General features: G+C 34.0%; 1 protein-coding gene and 1 non-coding gene across 5 annotated transcripts; one reads left to right on the top strand and one right to left on the bottom strand.

Annotated features, from left to right (window-relative positions):
- The first annotated feature begins 228 nt into the window (after positions 1-228).
- Positions 229-335, top strand: LOC131183608 (small nucleolar RNA R71). Its single transcript, XR_009151650.1, has one exon. It is a non-coding gene; the product is annotated as a small nucleolar RNA R71 (small nucleolar RNA).
- A 7701-nt stretch (positions 336-8036) lies between these two features.
- On the bottom strand, positions 8037-11898 carry LOC110645442 (probable LRR receptor-like serine/threonine-protein kinase At1g12460). 4 transcript variants are annotated; one of them, XM_021798620.2, is made up of 3 exons: positions 11687-11898; positions 9917-11275; positions 8037-9835 (listed from the first exon to the last, which is right to left on the bottom strand). In XM_021798620.2, exons 2-3 carry the CDS (start codon positions 11089-11091, stop codon positions 8350-8352), a joined length of 2661 nt encoding a protein of 886 aa, XP_021654312.1. In that variant the 5' UTR covers positions 11092-11275; positions 11687-11898; the 3' UTR covers positions 8037-8349. The 4 variants fall into 4 exon arrangements, with proteins under 4 accessions (XP_021654312.1, XP_021654328.1, XP_058009589.1 ...); XM_021798636.2 differs by lacking the exon at positions 11687-11898 and having other exon boundaries at positions 9917-10997; positions 11121-11673; XM_058153606.1 differs by lacking the exon at positions 11687-11898 and adding an exon at positions 11388-11673.
- Positions 11899-13177: the final 1279 nt, after the last annotated feature.

Raw genomic sequence — 13177 nt, 5'->3', positions numbered from 1 at the left:
TTTTGCATTCATGTAGTTAACTGAGTCAAGTTCATAGATCCCAGCTTTCTTTGGCTCAAGTGCTCTAGGATTTCCCCATAAATGGGTATTATGAGCAATCTTCTCTAATAGATCATAGCATTCTTCACTTGTCATTCTCATGAAATCTCCTCCGCTTGTGAATCAATTGTGTTTCTTATGGCTGGAGTAACTCTGGTGTAGAAATTTTGAACAATCATCCATTTCGGTATTTCATGATGAGGACATTGCCTTTCAAGCTCCTTAAATCTCATCCAAGATTCATACAAAGTTTCATCATCTCTTGGTTTAAAAGCTACCATCAGATTCCTCAAATGAGTGGTTTTCCCAGGTGGGAAAAATTGAGATAGAAAAGCTTGAGATAGCTGCTCCCAAGTAGCTATAATAGCTTGTGGAAGTGAATCATACCACTCCAATGCTGAATCCCGAAGAGAGAATGGAAATAAGGTGAGCCGAATAACTTCATCAGAAACTCCAGGTTGTCTTTGTGTACCACATATCATCAAAAATTTCTTCAAATGAGAATGAGGATTTTCAAGTGGGCTACCTCCAAATTGTGAATTCTGAACCATTTGAATAAGACCAGTTTTTAATTCAAATTGATTAGCTCCAATAATAGGTCTGTTATCTCTCACATCAGTACATCTAGGAAAAGCATAGTCTAACATGGATCTTCTTTGAGGATCATTTTGATTAGCAACTGCATTTTGCCCGTTTTGCTCATTTCCTCCATTGTTTCCACCAATAGCTCTATTTTGATTCTCCATATTTTCTATTGTCTCCTCTTGCTCAAATATTTGTTGTTCTTCTTTTTCTGCTTCTTTTCTTCTTTTGTATTCCTTTTTGTTGGCTCGACAGAATTTTTCAATTTCAGGATTGAACAACAATTCAGTGTCGCTTGCGCTTTTCGATCGTCTCATAAACAAGAAAAGTACCTGAAAAACACAAGGAACAATAGTGAAAATAAAAGAAAATAAAAATTCTAATTAGCTTAAAACAATTAAAATCCAACTTAAAAACAAACAATTCCCCGGCAACGGCGCCAAAAACTTGATACGGTGTGTCCGCAAGTGCACGGGTCACAGTAGTATAGTTTTAAAAATTGATATCGATCCCACAGGGAATTGTGCTTAAATTGAAAATAAAAGTATAAGCAAATTAGAATGACAAAAATTAAAAGATATTAAAAATAAAATCTAAAAATTAAAATTAAGACAAAAATTAAAGATGTAAAATGAAATTTGGAATTAAAATTGGTATTTGAGGAATTAAAACTAGATCAATCAATTAACTAAAATTAATTAAACTAGATTACCCAAAAATTAATTTGAAATATCTATTTATGAAATTGAGAGGAATTAAATCTAAATTCAATAAAAATAAAAATAAAGTGATTATAGAAATTGGATTTAAATTTAAATTGCTATTTATGAGGTTTGGAGGATTTATATCTAATTTCAATGAAAAATAAATTGATTCTAGAGATTGGATTTTTTCAATATTGTTTGCATGTGATTTTTCCCTAATTTAGCCAAACACATGAGAATTGCAATTTTGAGGGAAATCAATTCTTAAATTTTTGAAACCTTTTTCAAGCATCTCAAAATTGGTTTTCATTAAATCAAACCATGTTTTCACGGTATTTCAAATCTAACAAAAACCCAATTAATGCTCTAATTGATTTTTGGAAAGTTCCCCTTAATCTTCTTAGCTTATTTCTAACACCAAGAAAATAAAGTTTATTGCAAGATTATCCATCCCCAATATTCACTTTTCAGTCCATCTATTAAGGATTAAAACTTAACTTAATAAGGGCCCATTCATCAAGCAAGGAAATAAGCACACAAGCAATAAATCAAAATATAACAATATTCATTTAAATGGCTAAATCAGTTCAAAACCACAAAACAAATCAATATTTACAAACCCATCTCTAGAATCTCAATCAACTACTCACAAATCATTGTTTAAAAATAAACCCAAATGAAGAAATGAAGAAATAATGGAAATGTAAGCTTAAAGGGTAGAAAAACTCACAGATTTGCAGCAGGATCTCTGCAGAAAAGTGCAGAAACTTGATCCTTGCTGCTGCTGGAAGAAGATGCAGAAGATGCTCCTCCCTTTCCCTCTTTCTATCTTCCTAAAAATGCCTCCCTTGCTCTCTATATGGAAAGAAAGTGATAAAATGGGTCTTTATATAGGCTAAGGGACTGTTCTAGAATGGGTAAAAGGGGGAAGGATCCAGAAAAGGTGAGGTAAAAAGGCTGGAGTAACGGAAATGCCACGTCAAAAATTTTCCAGTAAAAACGACATAAGCCGAGTCAGTTGTGTCGCGGGTTGTGTCGCTCTCGGCGTGAATATCTGACGATCGACACAACCTGCGACATGAGCTAATTCGGTTGTCTTTGCAGTTGTGTCGCTCTCGGCCATTTTTTTTTTTTCAACTTCAAAATTTTTGCAATTCGATTTTAATCTCCTCCAAATGGCTACTCTGATCAAAATACATCAAATTTCTCCAGATTTAACCTACAAAACAAATAAATTCCAAAAATTAAACTAAGAAATGTGAAAATTGTAAAATTGACTAAATATATACTAATATCTAAAATAATAGCTATGAATAAGGGTAAATTATGTGCAAAAATTACTCCTAAATGATGATCTAAAATGCATGCATCAGTATAGGATCCCATTAAGTATTATTTTTAATCCATGGTTGAAGCACCAAAAGGAGAAAATCTTGTGATAGATAATCAAGAAATTGGACTTAATTAACTTAGATTTAGAAATAGACTAAGAATTAAGAGAATTTACAAATTAATTAAGGAACTTAATGGGTCTTGATTAATTTTAACTCCACGAAAGTAGGATTAGATTGATTAAGGCACTCTTTGCCCCACTTGAAAGGGTATTCAAAGGATTTAAGAATTAATCTCCTTAAAACTCGTAAATTCCAGAAGATTTGGTAACCAATTTAAAAATCTCAAAATAGCTTGAATATGAACTCCCGAACTCCGAAATCACCTCTTTTATTATTGTTAATTTCTAAACGAATTTAATTACTTTTCATTTCAAATCTTGCTATATTTCAATTTACTTATTTTAATTTGATGCAAATTTAGTTAAATCATTACATTATTGAATAGATTATTGATTTTACACATATAGATTTCATACTTCAATATCTATCAATTTATTACTTTAATTTCAAAAATAGTTCAAATTAGTCAAATTTTTATATCAAAAATTCAATCATTAACACAACTCCTCGTGGGAACGATATTTTTTCTATACTACTTGTACGACCCGTGTACTTGCGGTTGGGCCACATCAACGAACCTCAAAATTTGAGAAAAGAATAACAGTACACAAAAACATCCTAAAACAAAATTCTCTTTCACATTAACACAATGAAAACTCATGGCCTTTTAACAATAAAATTTTTTTGGCAGTTTTTGGACTTGTTTCAACATAATTTTTTGTAATTTTTGTACATGTGCAGTTTCCTTCATCATAGTTCTACAGTTTTAAGACATGCCTAGGTCCTCAATAAATTCCAGCAGTTTTAGGAACAGTTTAGATTCTCTTCTTGGAGTTTTGAGACTTGCTTGTAGTGACCTAAAAATTTAAAGAAAGTAAAAGATTTATTAATTGTATTATTTTGAGATTTATTTAATTATTTAAAGATGTTCTTATTAAATTATTTTGAAACTCTAAATTTAGGTTTTGAATTTTAATTTTGAACGTATTTAACTTAAAATTTTATTATAATATTATTTTATACTAATAGCATAAATGATAAATATATTGCTATACTCTAAAATAAATAGTATCTTAATTATATGAAATTGATTTTAATTAAAGTTTTATGATTCATGTATTAAATATATTTTAATTTATTATTATTATTATTATTATTATTATTATTATTATTATTATTATTATTATTATTATTATTATTAAACTTAATTTAATTGTAGTATAGTATTTTGGACTATATCAAAAAGAATTTTGAACCATGTTAAAAGAAAATAAAAGGTTTAAGGATTCAAAACTAAAAAAAAAAAAAAATGGAAGCAGTAGCCTCCATCACCACTTTCTCTCTCCTCTGTCTCTCTCTTTCTTATTCTTTTTCTTTCTTCTTTCTTATTCTTTTTCTTTTTATGGCCATAACTTCTTTATCTGATCACCTTTTCTGGCGTTCTTGATATCAAAATGCTCCTCTCCTCATATGCATTGCGTAGATACCAAGTTTGTGCAGTATCGTTTCCTGATTTGCATAAATTGAGCTTTGAAAGATTTAGCCCACTTTCACTTCTAGACAAATTTCTCCCAAATCGAAATTTTTTTCAAAAATCAATATAACAGCTCGTTATACACTCTGTGAGTTTCAAAATAATACAATTCAAGAATTTTTCAATACCGAAAAATTTTCAAGACTCATGAGCCTACTGGTGAGATTTCAAGCCTTTAAAGTCATCTTTTGGATTAAATAAAATTTTTTTTTCTAACCCTTTATGTTTTAGGTTTCGTGTAGGTACTTTTATTTCGTAGGCTCCTAGACTACAATTTTGATCTGGATGCATGGGTTCCGAGACCTACCTACACGAAGCCTTTATGCTTTAGATTTTGTGCGGGTACTTTCATTTTGTAGGTTCCTGAGACTGCAATTTTGGTCCAGACACACAGGCTTAGAACCTACCTCGAAAGTATGTCGATATTATAGTCATTTTTAATATTTTCAAACGACTCGGAAGCGTTTCAGGTGTCAGAATTAGCGTAGGTAAACCCCATGCTAATTCATTTTTTTTTGCCTTAAGTTGAGCTATAATTTGATAATTAATAAAATATTCGTGATTATATAAAATACACTAATTTCAATTATAATATTAAGATAATATTATTAAGGACCTTCGGAAATATTTATAGAATTTTTGAAAATGAATTGGATATTTTTGGATTATGGTGAATTTTAGGTGCCTAAGCTGAAGTTGAGCAATAACACTAGTTAATCTGTTTTGACAAGCCCCGAATGGGTATTGTCTTGTGTTGTGTTGCAAGCCTAAAGACTTTGGGTTGTTGAGATATACATTTTGTTTTCCTGCAGGAAGATTGGATACTGGAAATAGGCGAAATTCTATCAAATTTTTGGTACGAACCTAAAAAGTCTTTTATTTTTTTAATTAATTATTATCGGTCTATTCTTGATAGTTCTTTGGTATGTTTGCTTAGGTGGTCCAAATCAACTATCTTCTTCTTCCGAGTAGAATCAATAGACTTTGGATCATACTGTGAATTAAATATTGATTATTTTTATAATTTCAATATTATTCATATATCTGTATTTTTTTATAAATATTTATATATGCATATAATTAGTTAAAATAAATTAGAGGCATTAATGTTGTTGCATATTTAATTAATGTTAATTACTTGTATTTGTCACCTTGAGGATAATTTGGAGCGGTGTGTGTTATATATATGTGGCTTAGGATAGATATGGATCGGATAGGTAGTGGCAGTTTGAGCCATTCTCGCTGGAACTAAATCCTTATGGATATGAAAAGTTGGGGTGAGGTACAGTTCGAGTTGATCTTACTAGCCCCTTTGGATTTAAGCAAAAGTCAGGCTTAAGTTGAACTCGCTGGCGGGTCCTTATGTATGAAAATGCTTTACTTGGTGCTTTTGTAGCTTCAAGTTATCTTCTTGTGCAAGTATTAGATGTTTTACTCGATGTTTGTGTTTGGTGTGTATTTCATACTTAGGGATACATTAGTAATAGATAGCTATAGAAATTATATTTATATCAAATTTAAATTCTAAGTCGAACGCTCACCCATGTTCTTTTTTTTTTTCAGGTGACAAATGGATGTTATTTTGGAGTCAACATATTTTCTTTCTCATAGAGAACTTCAAAATGGTTAATTTATTAATTGTTAATTTTATTTTTCAAATCTAGAATTCTGCAGTGACTATAGCAATGTTGTTGTAATGTGAAACTAATATATTTGACTTAAGGTGTTTTGTGTGATATTAGATTTAGGGTGAGCTGATCTCCCCATTTTGATATTGCGTGTTGACGTTGCTTGTGAGGGTAACCTGAGCTCTCTAATTGTTGTTTTGTTTGTGATACAAGATGAGTGAATTTGCTCCCCGTTGAATTGTTCATTTTATGGTCAAGCTCTTTTCGTTTGTTTTCTTGCATTTGGGCTCTCCATTTTGGATTTGGTTGTTTGGTTGTAGTTATGTAGGCTTATTACGAGCTTCGGGGTCTTATACTGGCCCAAATACTAATACCGGTCAGGCTCAAAAGTCGGGTCGTGACATTGCTGGTCTTCTTCATCAAATTTTCTTATTGTTTAAAATTTTAAATGTTTGATTCCCCCAGTTTAAAGACATGAAGATCTAAAATGAAAAATTGAAGCCTCTTACTTTGGGGGTGGATGAAAATTAATAAATAAAGCTACTTGATGAAGCCATACTGATAATCAAGAACCTCCTCATTGTTTATATAAAGTTGATGTTTATATATACTGTAAAAAAGCACCATCACTCTGCACTAATCATTTACAGTTTATATAAAGTCGATGTTTCTTAAGACTTACCACCTCCTCCCCTTCTCTTTCTTGTGCGTGTGCTGGATCACACAAAGTGTGCAATCAAACTACAAGTTTGTGACTGCTAACCTGTTAGAGTCGATGAGTTTACGTGTAGAATATTTGGTGAAAAATTATGTGCGCAAAAAAAGAAAATATTTTGATATGAAGTATTAAAAGGACGGCTCTCCATTTTTATGGCAAAATTTGTAGGAATTTGTCTTGGTTAGATTTGTAACTTGAAGAAGGCTTCCTCTACCTATAAAAAGGAGAGTGATTTGTAGAGAAAGTGAAGTGGGGGAGTTGAGTGTGTGATGGAGATAGAGAGAAAATAAGGAAAAGAAAGAAAAAAAAGATGTTCAGGTCATTTGACAGTACTCATGGAAGTGAAGTTTGTGAGCATGGCAGAACTCATTGATTTAGAAGATTCAAACCAGGAGAGAGTGCACATAGTATATGGTCTATCAAAATATATGTTCAGGGTATTTGACAGTTACATTGCATATTCAATTTTTGGATAGAGAGAAATTTCTTGCAGTAGCTTGTTTAACAGCGGCCGTGGAGTTTGGACAATTAGAAGTATATAGAAGATTCCTCGACGTGAGTGGTATTGCTTTTGTAAACCGTTGATGCTGAAAATATGCAGAAGCATAAACAACGTTCATATTTCTTTCTTCTCTTAATTGAATAATTCTTTCAGTGTGTATCATATGAAATATTTGCAAACATCAGACAAATATGTATGAATTCTTTTACCATACCTGTCCCCTTTTATATTTGGTTTGCAGGCCATAGTTTAACCTTACCGGAGAAAATTTTTTCTGCACTCATGTATTAGAAAGATTGTTGAATACCACCATTTTAATGCTAATCTCTTGATGTTGCTCCAAACTTTCTCCATAGGATTCTGCTAAGAACACACTAATAGTAGTCAGAATGGTACTGGAAGGGATTCAGTGGAAAGCACCTATCTCTCCAAGAGATATCCTTTCCTATGTATATATTGGTCTGGATTTATATATTGGTCTGGCTAGAAATGAAAGACGATTCTCTGCATATACTTTCCTTGAACTATTTTAAGTCTGAATTCTAAAATGGAACACACTCCACATGCAGAGGAGCTTGCTACGTTATTGTAGAAGGGAACTTGCTATACTAAAGTTGCCGCTGCAGATCAACTCCATACGCATTTAATCTTTCTTTTAATATATATTCTTGATAAGCTAACAATTTCACTAGCACTGATTTGGAGATGGGAATGAAGCAATTCCGCGAGGTCTTTTTGGTCCTGTTTTACGGGAGCTTCAGCATAGTTCTCACCATTGGTTGAAATGCAGCCACTGCAGTTCCTCCGAACTAACAACAGTTCATGCTATCCAAATTTCGTAGCTAACCTAAAGATTCCATCGCACACATGATGGAGAAACTACAAAAACTTCAGTCAATTTACTTATTTTTTTCTAGTTTTTGTCAGCATATGAAATACAATAAATGAATGATTTTATTGCAAAATGTTACAGATGTCAGGAACAATTAATAATGGTAATTCCAAAATTGAATAGAAAAGAATGATTTTCTTTTTTTTTTCCCCACCTAATCTGCAACAGCATTGTCTCTGTCTCTGCACAGCTAACCAACAAACTTCCAACAAGACTAGTTTGTTTGATTGAAATGGACATAGTTAATTGAATTCTGAGATGGTCCAAGAAAACCCTCTGAAGCACTTTGATAACGACTATGATGACTCCACTCCAGATCTTATCGACTCGAGCACTTGAACAACCTCAGACATGCTTGGTCTTCTTGAAGGAACCTCAGATGTACAAATCAAACCTAATTTCATAATCTGAATCAACTCATTCTCTGAAAAACCTTGCAAGGATCTATCGAAGCAATCTGAAGCTGAGCCAGTCTCCAATAAACTACGGACATATTCACACAAAACAACTACCTCATTTGCTGATGGACTCTCTACTGGTTTCCTCCCGGTAACCAGCTCCAAAAGAATCACTCCAAAGCTGTACACATCACATTTCTCACTCAATCTTAGACTTTGAGCCAATTCTGGTGCAACATACCCTACTGCATTATGGAATTTGGTTAAACCATAGTTGTCCAAAATGGGTAGCAGCTTCCCCAAACCATAATCAGACAACTTCGCTTCATAATTTTCATCTAAGAGCACGTTAGTAGATTTGATGTTAAGATGGAGTATTGGAGGCCTACAATCATGGTGAAGGAAAGAAAGTGCTCTTGCTGTTCCAAGAGCAATCTGAAACCTCCTAGACCAGTATAATTCACTATTACCAACACCAGTACTGGTGCCTGGATAATCAAGTCCATGTAGATTATCGTATAGATTACCATTTGGAACAAATTCAGATAAAATTAGCTGCATTGATGAGGACCAATAATAACCTTGAAAAGCAACCAAATTTGGATGTCGAAGGTTACCTAACCGTCCAATTTCTTGCTCAAATTCATCTTGGCTTCTGATCCTACCTAGAGTCTCAAGCTTCTTCACTGCAATTGAGATCCCACCTTCAAAGTTAGTTCTATAGACTGTTCCAATTGACCCACCACCAATCAAATTTTCCTTGTCAAGCAAAGCCTTGGTACCGGCTTCCCAATCTTCATATTTTGACGGTAAAGTCTTGCTGAACAGAACCAATTTCCCAATTATAACTGTGGAATCTGTCGAACCCAATGGTGTACTCTCAACGACCATAGTTTCATGCTTCGTTTTCCTACCTCGTGCTCTAATGTTCATGATTGATACCACACAAACCCCAGAAACGATCAATGCAGCAGCAACAATTGCCACAATTGCAGAATTGCTGAGAATCTTGTTTTTCTTGGATCTTGGACTTGTGCCATTGCCAGAGCAAGAAATATCCAAAGGAGGACCACAGAGCCCAGAATTATTCAGGAATGCAGATGGACCAAAAGCCTGGATTTTTGGTGTCAAAGGAATGGGACCAGAAAGGTTGTTGGAGGAGAGATTAAAATATGTTAAGTTTGTCAAATTTCCAAGGGAATATGGGATTGCCCCTGAAAAAATATTTTGTGAGAGGTTAAGAACTAGGAGTTTTGAGAGGTTTCCTAGACTCTCTGGTATGCTGCCATTGAGTTGGTTTTGATGTAGGTCAATAACTTCTAAGTCAGACATATTGTATAGGGTATTGGGAATTTCTCCATCTAAATCATTACCAGAAAGATCCCTGCATCAACATAATTGTAAGTTTTGGATCAAAAGAATGCTGATAAAATCTAAAACATTACAAGACAGTGATTAGACTCACAGCTCACGAAGAAACTTGCAATTGCTTATATCTTTAGGAATTTCGCCTTTAAGGTGAAGATCGTGCAAATCCAAGACCAGAAGCCACTCAATGGCTCCAAACCCTGCAGGGATCCTCCCATCAATCGAATTATTGCCCAAATTAAGCACCCTAAGCATCTCCAGTTTAGCAATCCCAACTGGAATACTCCCATGCAGCCTGTTAAACCCCAAGTTGAGAAATTTAAGGCTTTTGCAGTTTGTAATGCTCAATGGGATCTCTCCATCCAAATCATTACCTGAAGCATCAAAGACTTCCAATCCCTCGCTGCAGGTTCCGATCTCAGGAATCTCCCCATGAAAACCATTGTGCGATACATTGAAATAACTCATGTTTTGAAATCCAAGAACTACAAATGGTGCCAACCCGGCAAACATGTTGCTGCCAAGATCCAAAATACTCAATCTCTGGCATCTTGAAATCTCCTCCTGCACACTCCCAGTTAACACATTGCTCCTCAAAGACAGATACTTTAACACAGGAATATCACAAATTTGAGAAGGCAATTCACCACTGAGATTGTTGAAAGAGAAATCAAACCCTTCAAGCTTAGTACAATTCACTATTGAAACCGGAATTGGACCAGAAAGACTGTTATGAGAAAGAGAAACAAACTTGGTCTTGTAACAAAACTTGAACAAGGCCGATGGTATCTCTCCACTATAAGCATTCCTAGACAAATCAAGAAACCTAATATTTGGCAAGTCACCGACGAATTCTGGGATTGACCCAGACAAGGCATTAGAACTCAAATTTATCTTCCACAGTGTGCTTAACTCGGCATATTCTTGTGGGATATTACCCATAAATCGATTGCCAAATAATGTCAAGATTCTCAAAGATTTCAAACCTGATAATGCCGGTGACAAAGACCCAGATAGGTTTGTCTTCCACAAAACAATTCTCTCTACAAATCCCAGAGAATTGCAGAACACACCACTGTAGTTACAAGGATTGGCATTAGGAAGCCAGGTATCCAATTTGTTGTAGGGGTCACTGGTGATGCTTGCCTTGAATTGCAGCAAGATCTCCCCCTCAGTAGCTGGTGAAACAGTAGAGGTGAATCCAAGAAAGCAAGAAATCAAGAGCAAAAGAGCATGAGAGACACAAAATTGATAAAATCTTCTCATGCTCATTGTACAAAATGTTGATAAATGGATCTAACCGTTTGGCATTATTGATGCTATATCGAATTGAAAGAGGGTTTATATGGTCCCCTTGCTGCTTTACTAGAACTGATTCTTGGAGTTTTCACGGTAAGAAACACAAAATCACAATCATCACCAAGTAGCAGCATTTTTCAACTGGCTGCAGGTATCACTGAAATTGAAGAAAGGTTCTAAATTGTGAACACATTTGCATACAGAAACATGGAAAAACAAATAAAACTCTTAATTAATAGGCACAAAAACAAAGATCTAGGGAGTTTTACTTTTCTTGGGGTAGAGTGAAGAAATGAAATTGAGGCAAGCAGAGAAGCATGGGACGTGATGCAATGAAAATGGTGATGATAGAGGAATGGAAGTGGTGACAGAAAGTACCTTGGTTAGAAAGGAAGCAGGTGAGCCAATTTAATAAACCGCTTTAAAAAGGTCTCTCTATATATGTATGTAAGGATGCCAAGAAGGCCAACAGATGATGAACCACGTGCATGTCCATTTCTCTCTACATAAAAAAACTGATGCTAATGCAATTAACTAATTATTATGAATTAAGAAAGAAACCTCTAACCTGTCTTGTTCACTAATCAGCATGAGCCTCTGTATAGTTACAGTATTGCATTTATTCTCTCTGACCAACCAGACCACAGTGATCACCACCTCAGCATAATTGCGAGAAAGATAAAGAGAAAGCAATACAAGTGAAACGAGGAGGAGGAGGAAGAGGAGGAAGACCAGAAGGGTCTTTTGTGGGCGGGTCAATAAAATTGTCCGTTTGTTGACGAGTTCTTGAGCTGCTTTTTGTGAGGGGCATTGAAGTTTCTTTGTATCCGTTCTGAGTGTGACTTTCAGAGGATATTCGTTGCCTTCTTTACTATTTTTTTATTTGGGGTAAAAAGTTTAATAAAATCTTTGACTTAATCACTATATTTATCATTAATTTAAAAAAAAAAATTAAAATATTTTTATTTTTAATTTAAAAATAATTTAATCTTTGAAATTTTATTTTTTTAATAATTTAATTTATAATATTTTATTTTATTAATAATTTATCTTTATATTTTTAAAAAAATATTTCTTTTTATTGGGATACAATGATATTATGACTTATTTTCTTGTGTAATAGATAAATTATACATATTAATTGGGTGCTCTTGATATATATGCACCTTTTAATTACAATTACATTGAGTTCATATTTTTTTTTTAATAGCTAATTTTTTATAAGTATAAAGAGCACTAAATTTTAGAAAGGGTGTCCATTCCGGTTCTGCCTAATTAAGAACTGGAGCCAAACCTATCACAACCGCAACAGTAGTTATCGGGAGACTTCTCTAAGCCACATCCACATTGAATTTAAGGACACCACCAGGAAGGGCCTTCCAAATATAGGGATTTTATGCAGGATTTCTTTCATAACGCGAGCTGGGGTATCTTCCTGGCATTTGGACTAGTTCAGAGTAGCTGCTTCTGATCTTCTGCATAGACATTATAGGATCAGGATTACTGTGTTCAAAAATAGCATTGTTCCTTGCTTTCCACACATACCAACAAATCAAAGATATATAATCTAGCAGCACCCTATCTGAATTAAACATTTGAACTGGAGAAGTCCACCAAGAAACAAAGGAAGTAAAACCAATTGGATTTGGTTTATAAATACAGGGAACTGCAAACAAAGTTGCACGTACATGATTGCACCAAAATAAGGCATGCTCTAAAGTCTCCACACCAACATTGCAAACTGGACAATATGGAATGATAGGGATTCCTCCAGCATTCAAATTGGCTCTTATGGGAGTGTGCAAACAGTCGGTTCGGTTCCGAACAAAATCGAATCGATAAAATCAAAAACTGAAAATAAAAAATTTTCAAAACCGAACCAAATTGATTATTAAGAGAAAATCGAACCGAACTAAACTGATAAATATCGGTTTGGTTCTGTTTTAAAACGATCAAATCAAATTTTGTAAAATATTATATTTTTAATATTAACTCCGCCTAAGTAGTTTGCGCTTAGCCGGTCCCAAGCCCGGATAAAGGAGGAGGGTTGCGGTAGGTG

Source organism: Hevea brasiliensis, chromosome 9, assembly GCF_030052815.1.
Source record: "Hevea brasiliensis isolate MT/VB/25A 57/8 chromosome 9, ASM3005281v1, whole genome shotgun sequence".
In the NCBI taxonomy this organism is placed as follows: Eukaryota; Viridiplantae; Streptophyta; class Magnoliopsida; order Malpighiales; family Euphorbiaceae; genus Hevea; species Hevea brasiliensis.
This window is presented reverse-complemented; position numbering and strand designations above follow the sequence as displayed.

What these genes read in the sequence shown, in the direction of transcription:
- LOC110645442 (XM_021798620.2), bottom strand. Translation starts at nt 11,091, where the DNA reads ATGAGCATGAGAAGATTTTATCAATTTTGTGTCTCTCATGCTCTTTTG. An exon ending in TGCAAGTTTCTTCGTGAGCT is followed by an intron (nt 9,836 to 9,916) that starts GTGAGTCTAATC and finishes ATGTTGATGCAG; the next exon opens with GGATCTTTCTGGTAATGATT.